Source organism: Rousettus aegyptiacus, unplaced genomic scaffold (genome assembly GCF_014176215.1).
Source record: "Rousettus aegyptiacus isolate mRouAeg1 unplaced genomic scaffold, mRouAeg1.p scaffold_m13_p_13, whole genome shotgun sequence".
Taxonomy (NCBI): domain Eukaryota; kingdom Metazoa; phylum Chordata; class Mammalia; order Chiroptera; family Pteropodidae; genus Rousettus; species Rousettus aegyptiacus.
In genome coordinates, this window is record NW_023416288.1 from 2,834,760 (window position 1) to 2,862,401 (window position 27,642).

At 41.1% G+C, this 27,642-nt stretch overlaps 2 protein-coding genes across 14 annotated transcripts in view; one reads left to right on the forward strand and one right to left on the reverse strand.

Moving 5' to 3' along the window:
• SRPK2 (SRSF protein kinase 2) overlaps positions 1–24,576 on the forward strand; it is a 196,345-nt gene extending 171,769 nt beyond the window's left edge. For 2 of the 9 annotated variants that reach the window (XM_036231061.1, XM_036231059.1), the window contains 6 exons: positions 5,037–5,137; positions 5,250–5,357; positions 9,958–10,027; positions 10,699–10,791; positions 11,170–11,262; positions 21,403–22,522. In XM_036231061.1, coding sequence (XP_036086954.1) covers positions 5,037–5,137; positions 5,250–5,357; positions 9,958–10,027; positions 10,699–10,791; positions 11,170–11,262; positions 21,403–21,587 — 650 coding nt within the window. In that variant the 3' untranslated portion in view covers positions 21,588–22,522. Of the gene's footprint in view, positions 1–5,036; positions 5,138–5,249; positions 5,358–9,957; positions 10,028–10,698; positions 10,792–11,169; positions 11,263–21,402 lie in introns of all 9 variants that reach the window. The other 7 variants (XM_036231065.1, XM_036231064.1, XM_036231060.1 and 4 more) reach the window with 6 other exon arrangements.
• A 217-nt stretch (positions 24,577–24,793) lies between these two features.
• Positions 24,794–27,642, reverse strand: part of KMT2E (lysine methyltransferase 2E (inactive)) — an 80,259-nt gene continuing 77,410 nt past the window's right edge. For 3 of the 5 annotated variants that reach the window (XM_016145899.2, XM_016145902.2, XM_016145900.2), the window contains one exon: positions 25,345–27,605. In XM_016145899.2, coding sequence (XP_016001385.2) covers positions 26,094–27,605 — 1,512 coding nt within the window. In that variant the 3' untranslated portion in view covers positions 25,345–26,093. Of the gene's footprint in view, positions 27,606–27,642 lie in introns of all 5 variants that reach the window. The other 2 variants (XM_016145905.2, XM_016145904.2) reach the window with 1 other exon arrangement.

The window sequence follows — 27,642 nt, forward strand, 5'->3', positions numbered from 1 at the left end:
GAATGTGTAGTTTAATTTATAATTTGTACTTCCATCTGGTAGTGCAATGTTTAGTTTTTGTTTTTTGTTTTGTTTAGTTTCTATTCAAGGAGAAATGCATGCTTTGTCTATATTGAGGAAGAGGTGTCTTTATTTTGATTCTTGTTCTGATTATAGGACTTAGCTGTTGAAATTTTAAAGGAAGTGGGATGTATTCAAATGTGATGACTTATATCAAACCCTTAATTTGAGAGTGACTTATCTCTGAGGGTGACATGCCAAGGGACTTCAGTATGCAAACACCGTGCATCGTGGTTGGTTTCCATTCGGGCCCACAGTCAAAAGCTCAGAAACCTCCTCTGCTCCTTCTGCTCCCTGTGCTCCCTCTGCTCCCTCTGCTCCCTCTGCTGACAGGAGTGTTAACACATGGGGAGTCCATGGGTGAGCCAGGCCATGAAATTCGGCAGCCCCTTTCGTTGCAGCAGGTAGGAGACCTGCAGGGCTGCCGTTATTCCTCACTAGCTGTAACTAATCATCCTAAAGATGTGGTCGGTTGGTCTTTCCTTTTCCTTTTCCTTTTCCTTTTCCTTTTCCTTTTCCTTTTCCTTTTCCTTTCTCTCTCTCTCTCTCTCTCTCTCTCTCTCTCTCTCTCTCCCTCCCTCCCTCCCTCCCTCCCTCCCTCTCTCTCTCTCTCATTCTTTCTTAACTTTGACATACTCTGAGCAGAACTTTTTTAAGGTACATATGAGATGCTGTCAGCTAGGATGTAGGTTGATCTAAGGAAGAGCTCACCTCTGTGTGTCTCCTTTACTCTCAGGCTACTACCACACTACTTCTGACACTTTCAGCCACCAAATGTAGCATAGCCTCTTCCGGGTTTCTTTAAGACTTAATAAAGAATGTTTATGCACAGGGCATGTTCATTCACGCTTCTATACTTTTGCTTTTATTTTACCTCTGGCTTAGAATGTTTCCTCCTATTTATTTATTGTCCATAATTTTGACAATCTTTTATCCTTTTGTCAGGTAATAGCTCAAACATAAGTCTTCTCTTTTTCCCAGCAGGCCTGTCTCTTTTCCTACTAGTCATACTTTTCTTAACTGTATGGTCATTGTTCATTTCCATTATCTTTGTCTTCACTAGGATGTAAACTCTTTGAGTGTGTTGTATGCTTTTCTCTTTGTATCCTCAGCATCTAACTCAGTGTTAAGATAAATATTTATTGAAAACTGAACAAACAAATCAGTGATCCCTGGTTATATTCTTCTATTCTTCCATTTCTCCCACCTTTTCCCATTCATAATCAAAATTGTACTCTGTCCAACACATTCCATCCTTAGCACCCTGTCTGTTAGGTGAATCGGGGAGAAATAAAAGGGATCTATTTTTTTTTTTTTTAATTGATCCCAGTCTCTTACCAAGTATACCTTTTCAATATTGTTAAATTCTAAGGATGTGGTAGGGACTGGATCAAATCTCCGTATCCAGTCATGTGTTTGGAGGCATTCCGTTTTGTTTTTCAGCTTGGTTGTCTGGTAACTGTGGGTAACCCTCCTGCATCTGAGGTATTTCCTGCATGGAAGGGGCATGGCCTAGAGGCTGGGAGATGGCCACCTGGTATGACATCAACATGAGACAAGAGAAACAAGCTTTCTTCAGAGTCTGTGTAGATCCTTATTGTTACAGCAGAGTGTATACATTAGGGGATAGTAGAAGAAAAGGCTGGGCCAGAAGGAGAAGATTGAGGGAAGAGCTTACATGCCAGGCTAAAGAATGTGAACTTTTCCCTAGAGTAATTTGGTGACCATTGACGGTTGAGAAGAGGAGACAGGATTTCTCTTGGATTATTAGCTACTGGAGTCATAGCCTAGGTGTTGTTCTCATCACATCTGAAGGACAGAGACCCTGGAGCAGAGTGGTCTTGTTGGCTTTAACCTCCAGGAATGTTGGTGTATGTTGAGTCCTTTCACTTTCACCTTGAAGTCACTGTCAGTCCTTGCTTAGTGTCATACGGGTCCCTTCTCATCTCACTTCGACTCCCGCTCCCTAGCCTGTTTTCTGTAAAGCAGTCCAGAGAGAGCTTTTTAAACACCCCCCCCCCATCATCTCCAATGTATTTCTTAGAATAATACCCAGAGGCATCGCTCTAAAGCTCACAAGGTCTGTGCAGTCTGTTCCCTGGCAGCTCGCTCTCCGATACCGTCTCCTGCATCACCCCCTCTCTTTCCTGTGCTCGTTCTGCACCTCCCACACGGGCTTCTTTTTAAAGTTTCTCAAAAGTGGGAGCTTGTTTGTGCCACTTTGTACTTGCTGTCTCCTTTGTCTGTGCCTCTCTTTATTCAGACCTTTCTCAAACGTCACCTTCTCAGAAAAGACCTCCCCTGAACACCCTATCGTCATCCATCTCCTTCCTTTGCTTTGTTCTTCTTCATAGCATATAGAGCCACCTGGCATGGTGTGCGAATCATTCATTCATTTACTTTATTGCCCACATTCCCAAGCCTGGGCATGAGTTTCCTAATTCGTGGTATGGTGAGGTAACCTTGCATGTCTTGTTTATGCTGTTTCCAGTGCCAAGACAGCACCTGTCGCATAGAAGCAACTCAGTAAATATTTGGTGAATGAGTAGGCCAGGTTTAGGCATTAAATCTCCCCGTTTTTCTGCTTGGACCTGGTATTGAACCTCCTACATATAGCAAGAGTATTCATGCCTTCCTTATAAGGATGTTTTAAACTGTAAAGAGTCAGTGTGGGCCTAGTACAGGGCCTTGCAGATAAGTGGTGATGGCTGTTTCAGCACTCTGAGGCTCCACTGGCTGCCACCTTACTGGTTTCTAGGATAGCTTCACATGGGATGAAATTGTATGACGTCAACCAAAGACTGGCTTATCAGAAATGACTTATGGGCCCCTGCCCTTCCTGAAGTGAAATCTTCCTACCTCTGTCTTCCCACTTTCCATTCCCTCCTTGGTAGAAGCATAGAGCAAGGAAGAGCTGTGATAGGTCACCACAACAATGACTTAATCAGAAGAAGTGATCTGAATCCTAGGCCAAGTAAAATTGGTATGATTACACAGCTAGCATGAGTGTCCCTGTTTTTAAATGCACTTTTTTGAGTGTTATAGTTAGTTACCTCAGTATAGGTAACTGAGAAAGAAAGAAATATGAGCAAATTATTTTTTACCTCCTCTGTGTTCTTACACAATTAAAATTTTAAGGTAAAATCCATAGTATCATTTGTGAGCTGGCTCACTATTTATGAACCTGAACCAGGAGGAAAACAGCATGTCACCAAAGAAGGACAGTGGCCCATCACTGTCCAGTTAAAAGCTTCAATCTCAGAGGGTAGGTTAGGTGGCCCAGCTGGTCTCAGTCTGAGCAGGACCCCTGGATCTGGCCAGCCAGAAGCTGCTACGGCTCTCCTGTGTTTGGTCTTTTATTCATTCATAGGGGAGGAGTGGTCCCTTCTTTCTCCTCTTTACTGAATCTCAAACACTTGAAGTCATTTGCCAGAGTCTTAAAACTTGTTGGTGTTAAAACTAGATTTGAATCCAGTTCTGCAATCCTCATATTCAATTTTCTTGCCTCCTGACTCTCTGATTAAATGATGTGAGGATTCATCTAGCAAGTTCTTGTGCTGCCAATCCATCCATTGGCTCAGTATTTTTATGTTTCTTCTGGAACTCTCCTCTTAGTCCACTCTCCATTCAGGGTATTCAGTTTGCCTCCTTGTGTGGTCTCCGTGCTGCTTTCTTCTCATCGTTTCCAAGTTCCCGTGTCTCTCTTTCTCAGTTAATTCCTGGCCTTTGCTGAGGCCCCGTGGTGGATCAGCTTCTTATAAAGAGGGAAGGAACAAGAAGGAGGAGCAAGAAGGGAATATGCAAGCCTAGCCGGCCCGGGTTGATCCATAAGCCCGAGGAATGGGTCTTAGGGGTTAAAACATTGGCTGGAGTTCTCTCCACATCCTTTGACTCCCTGCAGGGGAGCCACATCAGTGCCTTAGGTCCTGGGCGCCTGGCCTTGCTACCTGTGTGGGGTGCCCAGGGATCGGAGCCTCCTCCAGCCCTGTGGCCTCACAATGCAGATGCACCCAGAAGGACGCGTGGGTAGCTTTAGCAGTGTGCCAGCTTTGAGTGAACAAAAGGGTGTTTGATATTTTGTATTGAGCAGGCTTTTCTGTTTAGTCTATAAATACCATTTCAGATTTACTTCTAAAATAAATGAAAGCCATGGTTATATCTCATCCTTTCCAGAAATCCGAGCCTATAGGTCAATTTGAGGTTTGATGAAGATACTGACTCCAGCATTTTCTGCCTGGGCCTCATCAGTTTTTCTTTGTCACTTTCCCCTTGGTTAACTGTGCTTGATGCAGGCATGGTCTCAACTTACCTGAAAAGCTCTTCTAGTCCTAAGAGCCCTGAGAAGCCTGGCCCTGTGCCTGCTGTTGAGATTCTCTCAGGGTCGCCCTGGGGTTTAGAGGGGCCTGATTAATTGACAAGATCATGAGGGACCTCAGGGGTCGCCTTTATGGCCAAGGCTGTCTCAGAAGACCTCTATTCTAGAGTGTTTCTTGTTTGGAGCTAAACCATGATTGATTAGTCCTGGCCTTTAATTTGTATTTATTAGTCACCCATCATCTAATCCTTGAGGTTAGTCCATTTAGAAGAAAGGGTAGGATGTATGGGTATTAGGTGAACCGTGAGTCACTCAGTAAGGATTGAGTCTTCTCCGTGTAATAATGCACAAATGAGCGAGATGTGTGGTCCATTACAGAATGGGCTCTGATACAAAAAGGAACAGCTAGAGGGACATATATGGGAACACAGCAGGGCTGACTGAGAGGTGAAGGAATCAGGAACAAAGGAGAAAGGGCAGGACAGTCTCTTGGCGGCCGATTTTCTCTTTTGTGAAATATTTTCCTGGGATTTAGGATTCCAGGCCTAAATGATCATCCCATCACTTATCTAGAAAAGGAGGCTCTGTGCCTGGCAAACATTTTGTGCACACATGTAAACTGCTTGTCCCATGCACTGACTGTCCTGTTTGTTCATGCCAGCAAAAACCCGGGCGGCTGACTTGTTGGTGAACCCCCTGGATCCACGGAACGCCGATAAAATTAGAGTTAAAATTGCTGACCTGGGAAATGCTTGTTGGGTGGTAAGTAGAATTTTATTTCTAAAACATTTTGGTCATGATCATGTGTTAAAAGACACTGTTTTTTTCTTTTTTAATGTGTTCCACCCTGGTAATGCATTCTGTTACCTTTCAGCATAAACACTTCACAGAAGACATCCAGACACGTCAGTATAGATCCATAGAGGTTTTAATAGGAGCAGGTTACAGTACACCTGCTGACATTTGGAGTACGGCATGTATGGTAAGACTGGCCTTGGCCATTTTCTCTTGTGTAAAGGCTCATCCCTTTAATGCTTACCAGTGCATACTGTCTGAAGTTTTTCTGACTCTGAAGATTGTCCACCATGGGATGGGTGAGGGGAAGGTTTTGCTGCATTGGGTATCTTAAGAATTGGAAGAATTCTTCTTAGGCATGTCCTGAGTTTGGTCTGATTTGGTCTTGTGAGAGACAGTCTCTTCTAAAGACCAGGTGTAGCCCACAACCCAGAGAATCAGACCCTCCTCTGTGATGACAAAATGACTTCTAGGTAATTCTTTTTGGTTACTGAAAGCTTTCAGGTGGTACATAGCTTCATCTTCACTCATGTTGTTAGGTGAAGACTGTCTGGGGCCAAAAGGCTGGAGTCCTTTGTGGTGGCCTCCGACAGACCTTATCTCCTTATAGAGATGAAAGGATTACCTATATCCATATCCAGTGTTTTGTATCTCTTGTTTTTTAAGAAAAATCTAGAGAATATTCTGGCTTATTGCTCTGGGCCGGGCTACCTGGTCACTTCTGAGACAACAGCATCTGTATATGTTCCTCTCACTGAATCTGTTCCCATAGGGCTCCCAGGCCTCAGGATGCCTCCTCTTCCACCAGCGTGTCCCGTTCACTGTTACTGCCAATTTTGTACATCATAAGTTAACTGTCTAAACTCCCCCCCACCCCCGACCAGCATGTCTCTTTCTCACTCCTTACCTGTGAATTGATGAGCACAAATGGTCCATCTGTAAGTCAATTTCAGTTTCTCTTTCTTTGCCCTCTTTTCCTGGTCAGTTGAGCACCTTCCTCTTTATGGACTGTACTTCGTAGTCCTATATTGGAAAGGGTGTGTGTGTGTGTGTGCGTGCGTGCGTGTGCATGTAGTTTAGGGTGGTGGTTCATGCTTTTTTTATTTCATGTTTTTTTCCAAAGTCTCTTCTGATATTTAAAAGCAAGGGCACGTGTATAAAGTGCGCCACTTGCTTTCTCATTAAAAAAAGCAATACTGAATAATTAAGTTCACTGTCATTCAAAGATTAACAATTGACTATGTTGGCCTCTGATGCTAAGTAAAAGCAATATGAAGAAAAGCAGATGTTTTGTGTCTTTCAAGTTAGCATGATCTGAGGCAAGAGATAAGGCCAAATAGATGGCCACAGCGCCTTTCTATTCCCACATTTCTCTGATGGCTACTAACCAGATAAATTTTTAAATGAAGTTTTTTAATGAGTTTCAAAAAGAAATGAAGTCCTTGCTGTGGTCAGTTATAGAAAAGAATGTTTAAAAGCGTTGGTGGAAATGCGATGATTCCTTTGAGTTTAGAGGCCACTGTGTAGACAGGAATTAGACACACTCTGTGTGACTCTAGAGGGCAGGATGGGGTATAGGAGCTGGGAGGCCATGGGAGGCCATGGGAGTCCGTGGGAGGCTGAGGTCAGTGGAAAGGGAGCACTTTGAACAGTTAGAGCTGCGGGGGAGGAGTGTTCCATTTCAGGATGTGGTGAGGTCAAGCCTTACTTGTCCCCAGTAACTCGGAAGAGGCTGTATCAGGGCTGCCCTGAATTAGACTTCGAGAACTCTTTCAACTCTGAAATCCTGTGCTGCTAATTTTGGGTGTTAAATTTAAGTGACACAACCAGAAAAATAGGACAAGATCGCAGATGTTGTAAAATAATGGTGAAGCTGTCAGTACAGTTTTATACCAGATTGTCTGCCTAGTTAGATAAGAGTTTGTACCTCTGCCACTGTTGCTGTGAACAGTGGCATAAACATCAGTAATTCCTAAGGGAAGGGATTTATTTACTTGATCCCTTTCACCTCCACCCCCCCACCTTTCCAAGAAATTAAGTATAAGTTTCCCCATTGCTGCTTATGAGGGTTTTTTGAAATCAGTTGGTTGTCAAAGGGGTGATTTTTTTTTTTTTTCTGGAAGGGCCAAGCCTTCATTCCTCACCCTTTCCCCTTATCCCTGAAGGTCATAGCTAAGAGGTCTTGCTGTTCTTTATAGAGAACCTGGAAAAGGTGAAGCAGTGTTTCCCCACCACTACTCGTTTGTTGAAGTTTAAAAATATAACAGTATGTTAAATTCGTAATAATACAAAGCTGTGATAAAGCTCAAGACTGTTCTCGGTGGTAAATCCCAGAGTCCTTTGAGTGTTATAAATGGCATTGAATCTGAACAGCGACGGTGGTGGAGATGAGCACCCCTGCGTGGTGGCTGTTACCTGTGGGTGCACACTAATTCGTACCTTTGCTGTTGTCAGAGAGCAGCACTTTCACAGCGGAGAAAGCACGACAATATGAGGCACAGCTGGGGTGTATCAATTGTTGACTCTCTTACTTTTCTTGAGCTTGGGGCCCCTCCAGATGTAAGTGTATATGATCTAATGATTCTGTGTGGGCTGAGGCATTTGAGGCTCCTCTGTGTTTGGATGACAGAGTCCCTTAATAGTACGTGTCTTTTTATGGACTCCATGGTGAGCCTGAGTCAGTGCCATAGAAGCAAGCCAGTCTGATAAATGCCACCAAACTTCTTCAGCACTGATCACATCACAGAACTAATAGGTGCCCTTATTTATTCAGAATGGAGCATGTTGGGATGGGAGGGCATTTCAGGAAAGAGATCTCTCCAGAACCTGAGAACAGAGGTTGGTCAAGGGGCAGGCCCAAGGAGGGCATCAAGCCAAATACAGAGAGAAGAATCCAAAGTTCCCAAGTATTAAAAATAAATAATAATTATCAAGATTAAAGTGGGAGTAACCTCTTGAGTTGACAGCAGTAATCTTTCATGGTTTCATAGTTGCTACCATAAAAACAGGTTGCAAAGTGCAGAGGCTGATGTTTTCATGGTAACATGTGTTTGCCCTGTTGTGCGTGTCCTGTCTTAAGAAAATCTCTTCACTTTCCAGAGAACCAGGACCAGATACCATGAGGGGAGCCTCCGCCTTGCCTCTCCCTTTTCTCTTTTAAGTGATTTCATCGATAGGCTTCTTTGACTTAAGGGTTTCATTGGAAATACATGGGCGCTAATCAAAATAGTCATCTTTCAAAGAACGCTCAGCTGACATATCTTAGTGTTAGACTATAAGAAATATTTACAACCAGATGGAAATGTTTTTCAAAGTGAGAGTGAGTGAAGACCCACAGAAGGGTGGTGCTTTCTGTAGCGCTTCCATCACATAGCTTTTTGGATCTTCTTTTTCTACTAGGGTTTCACCTTTTTCTCTTGGCTTGTATTGAGTTGACTGTCCTAGGTGAGGAATCTAGCTCTTCCTCTTGGGTTTGTGGCCCGATGTGAGGTTTGTTAACCCTGATCTGGGGTTGGCCCAGTGTCTTTATTGCTTGTTGGGTAGAGAGGAGAGGCCCCAGTGAGGACCTGCCCAGGTGTTTCAGCACTTGGATGACCATCTTGCTCTGTGCTAAGACTTGATGTGTCCAGGCCCTGCTCAGACCCACATTTGGTTCAGGGTAGGGATCCTGCATTTATGAACTGGTGGTCCTGAGTTGAGTGTGCCCATCTGTGGTTTGTTTAGAGTGCCGGGAAAGGTGCCCCAGCCGCAGGCAGATGAGTCTTCCCCAGCGTTGCCTTCTCCCTACTCTGTGCTTATTGGCAGAAGGAGAAGGAGGGTCAGTGCTGTGACGGTTCATCGAGAGCAGGAGGGGGAGGGCAGTGTCTCCAGAGGGGCGGTGGTGCCATGGCGTCTGGTCCACGATATCAGTGCAGGTGGCACTGGGCCCCTGAGTGCCTTTTGGAACAGCAAGATCTAATACAGAATAGAAGTAACTGGCAAAAACCAAAACTGGCATTGTTTTGTATTGTTTTTAAATCATGACATTTGATCAATCAGAAGAGCAAAGGATTTGCCATCTCTACGTATTGTTACCAGATTAAACTCATGGTCCTGAATTTAAGCGTGTGTGCATGTGAACAAGGGAACCGAGATTACGCCCTTCCCCCCACCCCCCGTGTCCCCTCCTCCTATGATAGGGACAAACAATGGTCACCCAGGTAGCTCGCTCTCCTTGGTGATCCGATTCCTCCTGGCCCCCAGGTGACAGAGCAGTGGGGCTTCTTAAGCTCTAGGTGTCCTTTTGATTTAGTCAGAAATAAATGAAATGATAAGGAGATGCTGACAATAGCCCTTGGTTATTAAGACATGAAGGTCTTTGCTTCAAGGGAGCAGCAGCACCCACCATCCAGGTTAGCCTGCAGGTCAAGGTCAGGCGCTGGGGTCAGACAGACCTGTGGCCTGGATTCTGCCCTTTTTCTGCCATGAGGGGCCGAGTGCTATGCTCCAGCCAGGCCTGCACGCGCTACTTGCTGATGTGCAGACATGGCCATTTTGCTTCTTACAAAATGAAAAGAGTACACAGCCCTTACATCTTGCAGTGGAGGAGGTGTAAGAATGTTTCTGAAGCTTATTTTCACTTTTTGGAAGAAGAAAAAATTTGGTGTTGAGCCCTTTTATAATGGAAGGCTCTTTGGTTCGATTCAGATCCTCATAGAAAATGGATCTCTTGTAAAAGGAGAAACTCTCTCTGACTTGGGGGGCCAGTCTCTACGAAGTGCCTTAGCATGTCATCTGTTGTGTCCTAGGCATTTGAGCTGGCAACAGGAGATTATTTGTTTGAACCACATTCTGGGGAGGACTATTCCAGAGATGAAGGTGAGTATTGCTGCCAGCTGAATACCTCAGCCCTTGTCTCCTGGGGGTCCTGAAATTCTGGAGAGCATTGTATCTATGTACTGAAATAGAGTTATGTTTGGGTTATCAAATGCCCAATTTAGATACTGCTCTTTTATTTTTCCTTTTTTTGAAATTTGAGCTTGACGTTCACTCAGTTGCAGTGAACGGACAGAGCTTCCTGGTGCGGGTAGCACTCTGGAGGGCCCTTGGCCTTAAGCTGGCCCACCTCTCCCTCCTGCCGCCCACAGGCCCTAAGCCCAGCTGGCCAGGGAAGGACAGGCAGTACAAACCCCAAAGCCTCTCCGAGGTCCTTTTGTCTACCGATCTGCTGCCCATTTTTCTGTCCTGTTTGGCAGCTGAGTTGAAAACCAAGGAATTCTGGCTTGAATTCCATCTGTAAACCTACCATCTCCTGCTTGTTTGCAATGCTAGGGGTTGCCTGGGGTGAGCTGGCATCAGTCACCATTAATGCTCTAGATGATGCCCGAGGCCTGCCGGTCCCAGATGCCACTGCATGGATGTGCTGCAAACATTGTTGATTTGAATCTATTTCTGAGTATTTACTAATTTCAATTTTTTTCCCTCTTCTTTTGTCCCCTCCTTCCCTTTGCCCTTCCCATTCCCGTATCTCTTTTTTCTCTCCTCCATAGACCACATAGCCCACATCATAGAGCTGCTAGGCAGTATCCCAAGGCACTTTGCTCTATCTGGAAAATATTCTCGGGAATTCTTCAATCGCAGAGGTAGTACCTCTTCTTTTTGAAAAGCGCACGATGCAGACAGAAACGGAATAGCAGCTGCTGATTGCAGCAATAATGGTGACAAAGGCATTTCTCCTAAATTCAAAAAGCAACCCAGCAGAATTCCTGTGCTCATTTAGAAGCTGAGGGGGAAGACCCAGTTTGGCCCTGTGCCGTGGTCGCCCTGTGCATCGGCTCCTCCAGCCATGATGCCCTCAGCTGCTGGGTGCCCTGCGCCAGGCCGCGTGGGCACAGCTGGTGCCTTTGATTGTCGAAGTCGCGCTCTGTTTCTGTCTGCGCGGGCAGTGGCAGTGTCTGCATGCAGTGTACTGATTAAACTGTCGTGTGTTTCTGTTTTGCTGGCAATGTTTCCCAATGCAGATCACATAGCATTGATCATTGAACTGCTGGGGAAAGTTCCTCGAAAATACGCTATGTTGGGAAAATATTCCAAGGAGTTTTTCACCAGAAAAGGTAACGGTATTCATGCAACAGTAATTTCAGCATAATCCTCCTCCAAAAGGAGAAATTAAGCTTTCACAGTTGGGCAGTGGAGAAAGATCTGGACTTTAACAACAGGGGAGTTCTGCTGAAGGAAGCTCCCAAGAAATCATCTTGAATGAACCATCTGATATTGGTGGAACAAGAATTTTGTAAGAGACAGTCTTCCTAAAATCCTTCATGTACTCCGTACCTCTTTCCTGCTCTAAGCACCAATCTGTGCATTCAAGTATTTATAAAAAGGAGTTTAAGAGATTTTTAGAATTCAGCTAAACTTACCTTTACATTTTCCCAGGTAGTTCATGGAGCCCAGTGTGTTTCTGCATTGAAGCAGAGGCGGCCTAGAGACTGGACCTGATGAGTGTCCACTGACATCCTCTTTGATCTTTCTGAGCTATTTCTGTGGCAGGTGTAGGCCCGTGAAATCCCATGCATCTCACACTCTTACAAATCAAATTTTATTCTCCCATTGTATTACCCCATACTGTCGAGCCGATTTGTTTTAATGTTGCAGTTCTTGTTTGTCTCCCCTTGGCATGACCCAGAACAACTGTTTCTTTGCCTTGTGTAATCCCTTGTTAGAGATTGATTTTTAAAAGCACCCAAAAGCCCCAGGGGATTTCTATTTAAAGAACCCCTCCCTAGGGATGTATTCTTTTTAGATATTTGGGGCGGGGTGGGGGGGCGGAGAGGGCGGGTTATAACACCCTTAAAGAACTTTTAAAGTTGGTGTGAGCAGGACATGGAGTTTCTAGAAATTTCTGAAAGTCCCAGATACTGTCTCCCCTGCTTTAGCCAAATTTGGAGCACCAGCTTGACTTTTAATTTTCCTATGAGATTAGGAACTCTTGCAAAGTAGTAATCCTTTATTATATGCTTCATTGTTGTTCAGCCAAACCAGCCCTTTTCAGCCCTAGGTTGCTGCATTTCCCTGTTGGGTGTGTGAGACTGGAGAGCCAGCCACGTGGAGGTGGTGGTTCCTTGCTCCACTTACATGAGCACAGTGACCACAACTCCCAGCCATTCTGGGACCACCCATTGGGCAGTCTGTGACATGCAACTAGACACATTACCTTTTTAAGGCTTGTCACAGGGAGAAAAAGTTGTCAGGGAAACTGTTCTTCACACAACCTGTATTAATTTGGCTTCTGGGAATCTAGTCTTTGAGTCTGGATCACATGAGCAAGACAGAAAGTTCTCCTCTAGCACATAGGTCCAAGTAGTGTTAAGGGCAGTAAAATGGCTTGGCCATTGAACAGAGCTGGGGTTTGAGCATGTTGTAAGACTGGGGCTCTTACCATGATGTTATCTCTGAACCTCTATTCCACTGGGGGTAACTTCAGGGTGCGTCGTCGTAATAAGAAAGTGTAAAAGCGTGCCTATGTAGCACGTGGCACAGATAGTAACTGATGTTGTTATTGCTAAAGCAAAAGTTATACATAGGAAAACAGTATTAACATTGTGAACTTCTAGACAGCAATATTACTGAGAAAGCAGACTCAGTTTAGGAAACTTTCAGAAACTGTTATTTGAAAATGATTGAAGCAAGGAAAAGCTCTGCATTATTATGGCCTGGGATTCAGTGTGGCTTGGGAACTGTGTTTATTTTAATCAAGGCAGACCCCCTTCTTCCATATTTCAGAATGTTTTCAGAACCTGTGGGAGATGGCCTGGCCCCCAGGAGGACTTGGCCGGTAGGTGACTTGCAGGGAACCCTCAGCCATTTCCTTCACCATTGTCAGATGGGGGTTGGGGCAGGGAGAGAATGGTAGAGTGGCCAAGAGCTACCAGTCTAGTCTGTTGTGGAAATAGAAAACAATATTGATCTGCTGATGCTCCAGAAGGGAGAGGGAAGAACCAAGAGGACACTGAGCCATAACACCTGTTTCTCCAGCCAAGTGAAGCGGCTACCTGCCTTAGACAGATGAGCAGGCTCTGGCACCAGGCTGTGGGGAGTCTCATTTCTCACCATGGGTGTAAGGCGTGGCAAGGGACAGCAGCCAATAAAGAGACTCAAGGAGTGTTTTTTAATCGTATAGCTCCTTACTATTTCCTCTGCAGTGAGGAGCCACTTAGAGGGACTGGGCTCCTCAGTTAATCTGTGTCCATTATCTGTGGATTGGGAAACACAGACTATGAACTGTGGTGAAAAAGAAGAGGGACAAAAGGAGAGCCTTGCATGGTGAGAAAATGAAGTCATGAACATTAGGGTATTTGGAGGGAGCGCTCTAAGCAGTGTGAGGTCATGTGTGCTCGGGGTTGGCAGCTGCCCTGATGTGATCCTGCTGTTAGGCTTTGCCACTGGCCTGAACTACAAACCTCCAGGGACAGTGCCTGCTGAATACCAGCCCAGAAGCAACAGTGAGCCTCAACCTTCTCCTCACCCCATTTGGCAGGAGCTTCCTTCAGAGGACAGGTTGATGAGCTTATTCATCATGGTGACTGGTGTTGAATGGGAGGTTAGTTTCAGCTCAGAGCTCCCTGTCCAGTGCCCCTCATGCTGGGAGGCAGTTTTCACATTGGCCCTTCCATCAGCTTTTGGTCTGTACCCTTCCCTGCCTGTGCCCATATGAGACTGTTCCATCATCATGTTGTCATATCTGCAATAGGACCTGTGTATGCAGTTCTTTTTGAGGCACTTGGTTGAAGGTGACCTGTAGAGTTGAAATGCATATGGAATACCTGGTAGAGGTAGACCGAAAACACTTTGATTTGGTGATACTGTGATAACTAGTCTTTTTTTAAACCTTCCTTTGAACGTAAGGGAGAATTTATGACTCTGGAAATCAGAAGGGATCTAGGGTTTTTACACAAGTCACTGGCTGGAAGGATACTGGAATGAATGGGGGTCTGTCATGAAAATAGGTTTCACCATGTCAGGGTGAGGGGCATGCCCTGTTGCATAAGAGACATGTTTGGGCGAGCCTCCCTAAGCAATGTGTGCGAATACACATTTTTTAAAAAATGGGATCTTAAATGTATTCATTAAAAGTTTTTTTTTTTTTTCTAAAATATCTCTGTGCCAGAACTGATAACAAGAAAAACAAAACTGAAAATTGCTATTGATTTGCTTACATCACGTTGGAAAGCAGCCAGGGATCAAAACAGAACAAATAGCAGGTTTTCCTGCTTTCTGTCCCCATGGTGGGAAACAGCTTTCATCCCCACTGCAAGGCCAGGGAGCAAGATGGGGTCCGTGTGTTAAAGTAGAAAATCAAATGCAGGCTCTGTCCCGTTAGGTGCCTTACGCCCAGACGGGCCATGTGGAGGGGTCAGCTCAGGGCCCATCTCCTCAGCCTGAGCTTGACTGGGGACATAACTAGGAAAGTTTCCTCATCCTAGTGAGCCTTAAAACTTTTAAACTACTTAAAGTACAGTTTCATCTTAACCATTAATTCTGAGTTATAAAAAATCTGATTTTTCTTCTCTGTGGTAAACTCTTCTCCTAGAGGCTAAGCTCTGTGAGAATAGGGCTCCATCTGTCTGTTTTACTGCTGGTCCCTGGAGCCTGGATTAGGGGTGTGCCTGGTAAAGAGTAGGTTCAGTCAATATTTAGTTATTAAATTTAAAAACATTAACCTGTATCTAATCTAGTCTTTGTTTTGGATGGAAGTCTTTGTGAGCTAGAAGCTGGGTGATGGTTTGTTCCACTTTGCCTGATGCAGTCCTGGCGACCTCTGGCCATTATCCTGGTGTAATTACCAGTAGCACCTTCTTTCACACTCACTTGGGTCCCTTTTCAGAGGCTCCATGATAAAGCCGCTCCCCAAGCTAGAGTAATGGAGAATAGAAGGATGTGACAGTGATGATGCTATGCCCTGCAATACATAGCAAAAGGCATTTTTTAAAATAATAAACTACAGGCCACAGCTGATCATAGGTTTGAAATACTATTTTAATCATGTATTTAATTCTGAATGTGAGCATATGATGCAAAGAAAAAAATGAAATTATTGTTATAACAGTTTCAAGTAAATTTCATCACAGTTCATGCTATTTATTATTATTTACCAGTCAGTGAAATGTTTTATATGTGCATTAACACAACTTTGGATTTCTTTTAAAGTTATTCTGTTGTATGCTTTGTACCATGTTTTTAAAAACAGCTTTATTGAGATACAACCTACATATCATTCAGGTCACCTTTTTAAAGTCTACAATTCAGTGGTTTTAAGTATATTTAGAGTTATGTAACCATCACCAGTCTAATTTTAGAACATTTTCATTATCTCAGAAAGAAGCCCTGTGCCCATCAGTACTCACTCACTGTGGTCCCCCTGCCCTATCCCAACCCCTCCCAGTCCCCCAGCCCCCAGCAGTCACTAATCTGCTTTTCTTTCTCTATGGATTTGCCTGTTCTGGGCATTTCATATAAATGCATTTATACAATATGTGGACTTACATTTAGGACTATGATCCATTTTGAGTTAATTTTTGTATAAGTGGGAGGTAGAGTTTATACAGGTTTTGAACTCAATATATGAACCTACATGTACTTTGTAGAAATATATTCAAACTTCTTTGCTTCTTGTTTATACTAGTAAATTATTGATAGGTTTCCTTTCTATGTGTATACTATTGAAATTTATTCTAATATATTTTATATCATGTTTTTTTTTGTCTAGTTACCAGTATTTCCCTGAAATATATAGTACCAAAATTTGCCTTCATAGTCCCCCATGTGTGGTGTAAAACCTCATATGCTTGTCTGTTTAATTCTGAAATAGTATAATTTCGTGGACAAAATATATTTCCCTTCACAAATCACTTAAAATAATATTTAAGAAAAGTATAATGGAAGTACTTAATTTTTTCCCTTAAAAAGTAACCTAATAATAATCTGGGACTGGCAGAGATAGTCACAGTCCCAGAGCCTTTACTCTGGGGTTGGGGGGGGGGGGCGGCGGGAGGAGCCCTCCCACAGTGCCCATTTCTTGTCAGTTTTTTGTGGCCCTGTCTAGGTGATCTTGTCCCAGTGAGACTAGATGGCCCAGAGGCTGCTAAGAACAGCAGTGGTGACAGGGCCCCCATCTATCTAGTAAGAAGCCTTGCTGGTCTCTTGTTTACATGCACGAGTGTGAGAGCCAATGCCAAAACACAGGGTTAAGTGATACTCAGTATTCTGGGTAAGAAAGAAAGTTTGGAAATGGTTTAAAAAGTAAAGACTGTCACAATTAAGTATCTAGTTATTTCCACAATTTGTTTCACTGAAACACATCTTGGTATATTTTCCTAGAAGAAAAAACTATTAAGACAAAAATTCTTTAACTTGTTAGGAAGCTACTTATTTTTATGTTTTTATAAGTGGCGGTAGTGAAGGTGGTTGTTTCTTGTGTATTATATGCAGAACTGGAGCTGGTAAGTGGACTCGGCCCTTAGTCATTAGACGAGCCTGTGCTTGGCATTACTGCTATCAGTAGATACACAAATTTGGGAACTTAGAATGGGTTTGGGTTTCAGGGGGAGTGGGGATTATTTTTAAGAACTTTATTTTCCTGGTAGGTTATAGTTTAGAATTTATAAAAGAGTAAGAGAAAGCTATAATTCAGTCTCAATATGGCTTCTTTATATCCTTGTAGGAGTTCTTTTCAGCTGATCTTTCAGATTCTTAAGGGTGGTGGTTCTATAATTTAGTTGTAATTTTGAAGTGGTTGTGAGAGAAGGTGAGCATAGTGGTTTCCTACTCCACCATATTGACCAGAAGTCCCTTAGAGTTTGTTTTTAAGTACCTTTATCAACTATTTGTAAGATAGCATTCCTCTTATCATTGAATTAAATGTAAGATTTAAGAATTTGTACATATAATCACAAAGCCTAGGTGAGTTTGTTTCCTGTTCTTTTTCTTGGTATTATGGAGCTTTTCCACCTATTTACATATCTACATATTTTTTAGACAATTCAGTGTTCTCTTATATTGTTATATTATGTATTTAGAACCTATTGTACTTAGGATTATTTTGCATATTGCCCTATCATAGACCTCATATTTGCAAATACAATTTTTTGTCTGTGATTACCTCTTCAAAAGTATGTTAAGATATCTTAGGCTGTTCTTTGGGAATGGTTTTATCAGTTTACAGTACTGCTAGTTAGGTCTGAATAGTTTTTCATAGCCTCCCAGCACTGTATTGTTTTCATTGCTATTACTATACAGATTTTGTCATTTATGGGGTAAAGCTTATTTCTTTTCACTGAAGAGTGTACTTAATTCAATGCCTGTTGATGGATTTTAGTTTAGTATAAAAACTGGCATCCTCAGGAATCAGTAGATTAGATGAAGCAGAGGATTGAATCATCAATTTAAAAGATAGGGTAGCAGAAAACACCCAATCAGAATAGCAAAAAGAATAAAGAAAACCAAAAAAATGAGGATAGTGTAAGGGACCTCTGAGATGACATCAAGTGTACTAACATTCAAATAATAGGGGTACCAGAAGAAGAGAGAAAGCAAGAAATTAAAAATCCATTTGAAGAAGTAATAATTGAAAACTTCCCTAACCTGGCGAAGGAAATAGACATACAAACCCAGGAAGCGCAGAGTCCCGAACAAGATGGCCCACATGAAGACACATCATCATTAAAATGCCAAAGCTTAAAGACAGAGAATCGTAAAAGCAGAAAGAGAAAAGCAATTAGTTATCTACAAGGGAGCTCCCATCAAACTGTCAGCTGATTTCTCCACAGAAACTTTGCAGGCCAGAAGGAATTAGCAGAAGATATTCAAAGTGATGAAAACAAGGAACTATAACCAAGATTACTCTACCCAGTAAGGCTATCATTTAGAATTGAAGAACAGATAGGGTTTCCCAGAGAAGATAAAGCTAAAGGAGTTCATCACCACCAAACTAGTATTACAGGAAATGTTGGACTTCTTTAAAAGGAGGAAGAAGAAAAAAAATTAAATTTTCAAAAAGAGGGGAAAAAAAAGATCAAAAATATGAATCATTAAATGACAGTAGCTATGTATCTGTCAACAGTTACTTTAAATGTAAATGGTTAAATGCTCCAGTCAAGCGATAGGGTTGCTGAATGGATAAGAAAACAAGACCCCTACATATGCTGCCTACAAGAGACTCACTTCAGATAGACACACAAAAACATAGATGGAAAAAGATAGTTCATGAAAATGGAAACGGAAAAAAAAAATGTTTAGGTAATGGTACTTATATCAAACAAAATAGACTTGAAAACAAAGTCTATAATAAGAGACAAAGAAGGACCCAGTTATCTCATATTTTGGGTATTTATATGAAGAAACCCAAAACACTACCAAGGGGAATGTGAATCCATGTGTTCATTCCAGCATTATTTACAAAAGTCAAGTTTTGGCGACAACCTGGGTGTCCATCAGTAGATGAATGGATAAAGAAGAGGTGGTACATATATACAATGGGATATGACTCAGCCATAAAAAAAGAAAACAAAAACAAAACAAAAAAACAAAATCTTGCCATCTTCAGCAATATGGTTGGAACTAGAGGATATTGTACTGAGTGGAATAAGACAGAGAAAAACAAATGCCATATCATTTCAAATGTGGAATCTAAAGAATATAAGCAAACAAAACAGAAACAAACTCATAGAGAACATTTTGATGGTTGCCAGATGGGAGGGGACATGGAGAAGTGGGTAAAAAGGGGGAAGGAATTAATAAATACAAATTAGTAGTTACAAAAGAGTCATGGGATGTCAAGTATAGCATAAAGAATATAATAATGTTGTAATAACTGTATGATGTCAGGTGGGTACTAGCTTTATCGTGGTGATCACTTCGTAAATTACATAAGTGTCTAATCACTGTTATACACCTGAAACTAAAATATTTTATGCCAACTGCAATCGAAAAATTAAAAATTTTTTTTAATTAAAAGAGTAAAACAAAAACAAAACTCTAGCGTCCTCAGAACTGCATTCCTTTGCTCTGAGCAGACAGTGCTTCTGGGCAGTTGCATTCATCCCCAAACCTGGAGAGGAGTAATTGACAGGTCAGAATAGATGAATGTAAATAAAGCTCTCTCCCCTTCCAGAGGACTTATTTAGGCATGCTATGTTTGAGCTTTCTCAGTTTGCTTTAGCCTTGCTCTGTTGAGATTGACAGTCACTATAAAATCAATAGAGCTGCCTTATAGAAAATGCAGAGAAAGAGAGAGACAACTTTCTAACAAAGCTAGTGTTTAGGGCTACCTGCTTTCCTTCTTTATGGGCACTTTGAAGATCACTCTTGTGATCACGTGTAGAACATAGTTTTGACTTCTCTTACTACCAAGTATTGTACCATGTATTTTCCCTCCATGTTATTAAGTAACATTAAATAATATTCATTGAATGGATGTACCATGGTTGGTTTTTGTTTTTAAATACCATTCTCCTATTACCGAGCATTTGAAATTCTGCAGGTACATATTTTGCATTGAGCATATTCCGGGGGTAGGTTGGTGGGTGGCAAGGTTTGTTTTCCTTGGCCAGATTCCTAGAACTGGAATTTCCAGGTTAAAGGGGACGAACATTCTGTGATTGCCCTTTGACTTTGCTCTCATGGAGACTGTTTCCTTCCACAGGAGGGAACACTCTTTCCTCTAAGACGGCATGTCCATCTCCCTTAAGAAAACAGACCTGACCTAATTGTCTGGAAAGCCACACTTAACTCTATCCCCAGTCCTCACATTGGAGCCAGAAGCTTATTTTATGCACCAACCCCTTTAACAAGAAACATTCTCTAATGATTTTTTAATTTAGAATTCTGTGCACACCATGATTACAATTCTGTAGATGTAGCATTTTATAAGAACATACATGAAAAGAGTATAGGCCAAAAGAAAAGTCCTTGAGGGTGGGATTTCAGGTATTTATCTTGTGTTTGTAATTTTCTGTATTGTTAATTTTCTCTATGACTAAAGAGAAAGGGTGTGTTTCTAAATTGAGTTGAATAAATGGGTGAAACAAATCAAGCCTTCTGAGACCTGTCGGTAATGCACATCATGAGAAAATTCACCATGTTGGTCAAATTATAATAGGTGAAAGGGAAGAGAGAAAGGGAGAAATTGGTGCTTGTATGAGGGGTGCCCATCGAGTGGTTACATGCCTCAGCTCTGTGCTACTTGCTCTGGGCCCAAGAGGGTGTGGGAAATGGAGTGCAGCCTGATTGCGGAAGCTGCTGGGGCAGCCACTAAGGACACCCAAGGAGGCCTCTCTTTGGGCAGGGGTGAGGCGTCCTGTGAAAATTTCAACAGGTAATCTGGTTATTTACAATGTAAATTATGTGGACCTTTTGGCGATCTGGCTTAAAAGTAACTTTTCTCCTATTATGAAAAAGGCTGTATTACAGTTACAGACCACTTACCAGCTTGTTAGTCATTCTGTTATGTCAGTCGGGGCTGCTTGTATTTATACTGCAGCTAGCACATTTTGAAAAGAGTAACTTCCAGGTTTACAAATTGATGTCCTTATATCTTAGGTTTTTCAACAGATATGTAGAAATGGATAGTATTTGATTCAGGTTGGTGGCTAGAGCTGTCTGTGTCATCTAGAATAGTAGCCACTGGCTACTTGTGGGTATATACATTGAAATAGAACTTCAGTTCCTTAATCATACTAACCACATTTCAAGTACTCAGAAGCCACATAGCTAGTAGGTACCGTAGTGGACAGTACAGGTAAAGTACATCTCTACCACCACAGAAACTTCTCAAATAGCACTGTTCTTTGCATGGTAACATGTGAAATACTCATCCAAGGGGTTTAAATAGTGTGTATCTTTCAAGTTTTTATTTTTCAAGCAAATTTGCAGACTGCAAAAGATAAGTTGGAGTGAGAGTGCCTCCGTCAGTCTTTGCAAAGGAAAATGTTTTGAGCGCATTCAGCAGGCTCTATTTAATGAAACTAAGGACTGATGTGAATGAAATAGTCCCTTTTAAGTTAATTCCTATTTACATTTGTCAAACTTACTTGAAATGTGACACACATATGCATATAATGATTATTTGAGGAGGAAAGTTGGCCACCTTTGTTGCATAGGATTGAGCAGGTAGGTATCTGCTTCCTTGAACCTTCCTGGACCATCAGTGGGAAATGCACATGTGAAGCTTTCTTGACAGTGCCTGTTTTTCCCTGTAGGAGAACTGCGGCACATCACCAAGCTGAAGCCCTGGAGCCTCTTTGATGTACTTGTGGAAAAGTATGGGTGGCCCCATGAAGATGCTGCACAGTTTACAGATTTCCTGATCCCGATGTTAGAAATGGTTCCAGAAAAGCGAGCCTCAGCTGGAGAATGCCTTCGGCATCCTTGGTTGAATTCTTAGCAGATTCTACAAATATAGCATTCTGAGCTAGCAAATGTTTTCCAGTGCATTGGACCTAAACGGTGACTCTCATTCTTTAACAGGATTACAAGTGAGCTGGCTTCATCCTCAGACCTTTATTTTGCTTTGAGGTACTGTCGTTTGACATTTTGCTTTTGTGCACTGTGATCCTGGGGAAGGGTAGTCTTTATTTTCAGCTTAGTAGTTACTGACCCACTCTCTTCTGGAAACAATAACATGTCTCTAAGCATTGTTTCTTGTGTGACATTCAAATGTCAGGTTTTTTTTTGAACGAAAAATACTTTCCCCCTTGTGTTTTGGCAGGTTTTGTAACTATTTATGAAGAAATATTTTAGCCGAATACTACATAATTTACAATCTTAAGAAATTATCAAGTTGGAACCAAGTAATAGCAAGGAAATGTACAAGTTTATCTTATGGCAAAGGGACACCATTCCTGTATTATAGTGTATGTAAATGTACCCTGTAAATGTTAATTTCCATTAAATATGGGATGGGGACTCCAAATTCAGAAAAGCTACCAAGTCCTGAGTGCTTTGTAGCCTGAGTTGCATGTAGCCAACTTTGCTCCAGGAAGTTGTGCAAACTTTTCATTCCATAACAATCCTTTTTCATTGGATTTTAAACAAAGTGGCTCTGGATTATATCATTCTCTATATGGCACTTTAAAGAAAAATACATGGTTCTCATTCTAGAGTATGTATTATACTTTAGCACTCCCTTTCCTACTTTTGCATATTTTAAAAGTACTTTTAAGGAAAAACAGCAATTTCCCTTTAAAAATGTGATGGCCCGGTACCATGTGGTGTTGCCTCCTCCAAGCACTGTAAGTTAAACTCTACATAGATTAAACTGGACAAGAGAAACATGTTCAGTGTGTGGAATGAAAAAATATATATTTTTGGAAAATCTTGTTCGTGTTTGTCTAGAACCAAGGTGTGGCATATACAGCGTGCAGTGCATTGGGCAGAATACTAATGTCTCAGAGGTAACAGTGATTGCGTTCATTCCATAGGCAGTTTTATGTGTGGCTACAACTAATTTTACTAGTTTTTTGATTGTCTTTCCATGCATTGAAGTTGAGAAAATGATTTTCCCTTTGAAGGTTGCACATAATTTTGTTTATGCATTTCCTTATAATTGTAGAAACCAGGACACAAACCATAGTAGGCAATACAATTTTAGAATGTAATATACAGAGGTATATTTAGCCTCTTATAGAAGTCAGTGGATTGAATGCCAGTTGTTTTTTTTTAATTTTACATTCATTAAGGTGCCTCTTTTTTCTTGACTTTGTCCATTAACATTTATCCATATGCCTTTGCAATAATAACTAGATTGTGAAAAGATAACAAGTGTTGTAACAATAATCCATTGTTTGAGGTGCTTGCAGTTGTCTTAAAAATTAAAGTGTTCTCGGTTTTTTTTTCCAGATATTGCCTTGGTCATTGGCCTATGTTTGAAGCGATAGAATTAACAAACATTTGCTATCCTTTTAGTGTAGTAACCCAATTAAAGGAAATATCAGCATTTCTGTTTCAGGAAATGTAGTTCTATAACACAAATTAAGGCTTATCATAAGAAAATCATTCATTGTTTTGTGAGGGTATAGAATACAGATTTAGAAAAGACTCTGTAGTATAAAGTTAATACCTAGAATTTCAGTGATCCTTTCATTCATGTTTCATCAAAAACATTAATTATATTTTGTTTGAGCATTGTAAACCTTTTTTCTTAACTGTTTACTGTGAAGGGAACAAGACACATCCTCTTAAGAGTTAGCATTATATCACATATCACTGTGAGGTCGAACATACCATCCATTTATGAAATGTGCTTCCAAGTTTTTTAATGAGGATATAGGCTACATTAAGTTCTATGACAGATGGTGGCTGTAGACCAGTGAATGGTATCCACCATTTCCACAGGAACCATTCTACTAGAACCACAGAGTACATTTATGTGTTCTCTAAGAATTTTTATCAAGGCTATAGCTCACTGTAATGAAAATTTGTCTAATGCAGTTTTGGCTGCTGGGAAGTAAACAAGTTTGTTGTTAATGATCTGTCCCTTATGATAAAATAAATAGTTTACAGTGTAAAAATCAATTGTTCTAGAAGGAATATACATTTAAGTATAGTATGGTTTTCACCAGGTTCTTGGTAGCTTTACGATAATGCATATAAGCTAAGTGAGAACCACATTTTGCAAAACACCGTAGCCAGCTCAGTGATTTTAGTTGAATGCTTTATCTTTTCTTTAGTCCCATGTGAAGTGTTCATGGAAAACGACAAGCAATGGATCACTTATGTGATTATAGCAAATTCAGAAGCTGGTTGTCTGAAAATTAGAACTGCCCAAAGGCAGAGAAAAAGTGGATATAGGAGCTTCAAAAAAGCATACATTTTTTAGGTGAAAACTGATTTATTAACTTCTTCCTATAACTAGATCGTACATAACTAGTTAACAGGAAAAAAACTTTTTACTGAGGGTAGAGAACTTCAGTTTGTATCTACAAGTTGAAATTCTTAAATTCCACTTTTTTCTTCCATTTTTAATTTTATGAAATTTTGGCAGAGGACAGTATTTGAGAGTATATGTATCCTTCATTAAGGAGTCAAAGAATTATGTAAGATTCTTCAGTTTATAGAAAAGCTTCTGTATACATTATGTAGTGGGCAAATTTAAAACTATGAGGAATTAAAAATCCTTTAAAGAGATGTATATTGCTGTTTCACTATGCGAGTTAACTTATTCTTTTTGAAACTATTGGGATGGATGATGTAAAGACATCATAGACAAGTGTTTTATTAGCAAATACCATAAATAGAATTTTGTTTGGTAAAGTTGACCTAAGTTCTTTTAAAATGTGAAGCTGATTAGGATTGATTCCTAAATGCAGCTGTATTAATGTATTATCAAGAGTTAATTTTTAAAAGGAAATAGAAATTAAAAGTGAAAAACTTGAGTTACAATACTGTCAAATCTGTCATTTTAGTCTTTTTTTTTCTCTGATGCACAGAATTTTTGAATACTGTGCCAAATTACATCAAGTAATTGGCTAATGATAAACGTTGACTCAAAAAATGTCATTTCTACTGGTTATGCTTAATCCTCCTGAGGTAGAAGACAAGAATTTTTTATTTTCCAAAATAACTACCATTTTACATTTCAGCAGTAAAGTGTTCGCTTGAGAAGCCATCTTTATTTCACTTGAGAGATCTATGATGCCTTTTCCTTTAATTTTGTACACCCAAAACAAATTTTAAAAATTCTCTATTTTTAAAAATAGTATAGCTATACAGTAAATGTTAATTTAAGGGTTTCAAATTATTTCGATTAATCTAAAGGACATTTCAGTCATGTTTAAAATGTACAAATTAGATATTCCTGTTTTTAGGCAAACTACTCCATATTTTCAAATAGTTGTAAGTTATAATTTAGAACTATTATGTGTAATGCTTTAATGGTATGGGTTCATTTTGTATGGCACATATAAGTAAATGTACAGAGCTTTTACATAATATAGTTTCTTATGGCTCTTGCTCCTGCAAAAATGACAAGTAGAAACATTACAGGAACAATCCTTACTGCCTCCTGATGCTTGCTATAGTCCAGCTGAAGTAGTAGTTGCTAAATAAAATGGAAGGCTCCTTATAAACTGTATCTGGAAAATGTAACTTTTGTAAAAACACTTGCTTAAAGAGACCCCAATCTCAGAAGTTGTACAGGACAATTTGGTAAAACTGACATAATTGTGATTTATTAACATGAATTAAAATGCCCAACCAGTGCTTCAATGTGACAGTATATTTAAAATAAAAAAGAAATTAAAGGCCATATACTGTACTACTTTCACAAAGGTCACACAGTTTTGCAAAGACTTGTCATATGTACAATGCTATATATCAAATGAGAAAAGCTGTAAGCAATTATATACGCAAAAGAAATGCAGTTATTTACAGTTTGTCAGGAGACATTAAAAATCATCTATACATTAAATTACATTTGCTTGCAAATAACCGATAAAACAAAATGAGCCATGTCCACACCAAACTATAAAAAATCTGTATTGCATTTTTATATCTAAGATGCACTCACAGAACTGCTGACAGAAAAAAATGAAAATCCTCAGTGCCATTACTTAGCTCTGTACTTAATGCATATGTATAAAATAATATAGAAAACATCCACTAAATGAATTTAACTGCAACAATAAAATTTAAAGATGTAGCATCCATTCTACTGCCAGAAACACAGCTGGAATGTTCACTTAACAAAATAAAGATACCTAATACTGGCTTAATAGCACATTTTAAAAGGAATTTTAAAAAGCAAAAATGGGAAAGATACAATGAAAGAGCACTGGTGTTTTTTTTTTATACAAAGTTTCATGTACAAGCTTTAAAAAGTACCTTAATAGGTACATATGAAATATACAGTTTATTTTACAGAACATTTTAAAAAATGTTTTTGGAGTCCATTTTAATGCCACCCTGAACCATGATAATTGTTCTGAAATGTTGGTGGCACCTGTGCTCTGTGAATTGGAATCTGTCCAGGTACTGGAGATGCCTGCTGAGGTCCTTGAACCCCATGTGGCAGGGCCACAGAGCCAGGATGAGGACAGAACCCTGAAGCAGTAGGTGTTGGAATACTGTTTGGTCCTTGGGGCTGAATATGAGGACCTGCGACTGGCAACGGACAATGTGGCCCTGTTCCAGAAGGCTGGTGTTGGGCTCCCGGTCCCAAAGTGGTATGATGTGTAGCTTGTGAGGGATACGGTGGTACAGCTGGATGAGCACTGGAAGGAAAAAGTGGAGGTCCTTGATGAGGTGGATGGTGTAAGGCTTGAGCTGATGTGGTATGATGCCCAGAAGCCAAAACACTGGCAGGTGGAGGAGGTGGTGGTGGGGGCGGTGCTGAATTTACAACATGCTGGTGTTGTGCTTGTAGACCTTGGAGTCCTGTAGAAGGATGAGGTGGTGGATGGTGATGAGGGGCAGGACCAGGAGGTGGAGGGGGTGGTGGCAAATGGTGTCCAGCAGTTTGAGAATGAATAAGTGGCCCAGGGGTGACAGCGTGAACAGACCCTACTACATGTGCTACAGAGTGTTGCTGATGGGAACTTGGCTGTTGTACAAGGTGTGGTCCTGGAGCGGGTGGCGGGGGAGGAGGGGGTGGGACCACAGCAGCAGCAGTTTGATGGTGAATAGTGGGGTTCTGAGAAGGCAAAAAATGCCCTGGAGTAACATGGTGTCCTGGAACTGTTTGCTGGCTTGTGGTGCCTGGAAGTGCTTGATTTGGTCCTGATGTAAACACAGTTTGTTGGGAAAGACTACCTTTAAGCTGATTATAATTCTGAAAGTTCGCAGAGGGCTGCTGGTTTTGATAATAAGACGAAGAAGAAGGAGGCGGAGGAGGTGGGGGTGGTGGTGCCGCGGTGTTCAGACTTTGTTGGTTAAATTGACCGTATGTTGCTGAAGATTGTCCTGAGGGTGTCTGTGTAAATAATGCTCCAGAAGTTGCCTGCTGTGTATTGGCTTGAAGGTTCTGTGCTGCTGGATAAAAGTTTCTCTGAGGCTCTCGCTGAGGTGTTCCAACTTGAGGTGACTGTGAATGATGAGGCCTGTATGGAGATCCTAACTGCTGTGAAGGAGGCTTTGGTGAAAGATAACCATGCTGGACAGGTGTGAGAGGCGTTGATGACTTTGGAGGATTTTCTATATGAGGCGATGGAGGACAATGCAACTTCACTGGTGCAGAAGACAGCTTTTGTGAAAGCTGCTCAGATGAATTACGAACGAGTGGCTGAGGAGGATGATTCTTTGAAAGTGCCTGGGTGTTATTTAATAGCTGTTTTTGTTGGAGTTCAGTTTTCAGGTGAACACCATTCTCAGTTTCTGACACAATAACTGTTGCCTCCCAATGGGAATCTGGTTTTGTGAGTATTTTCCCATGTGGTTGGACAGGGATTACAGGTCCCGGTGAAGCAGGCTATGAAAAGAAAACAAACAAACTATTTACATAAATT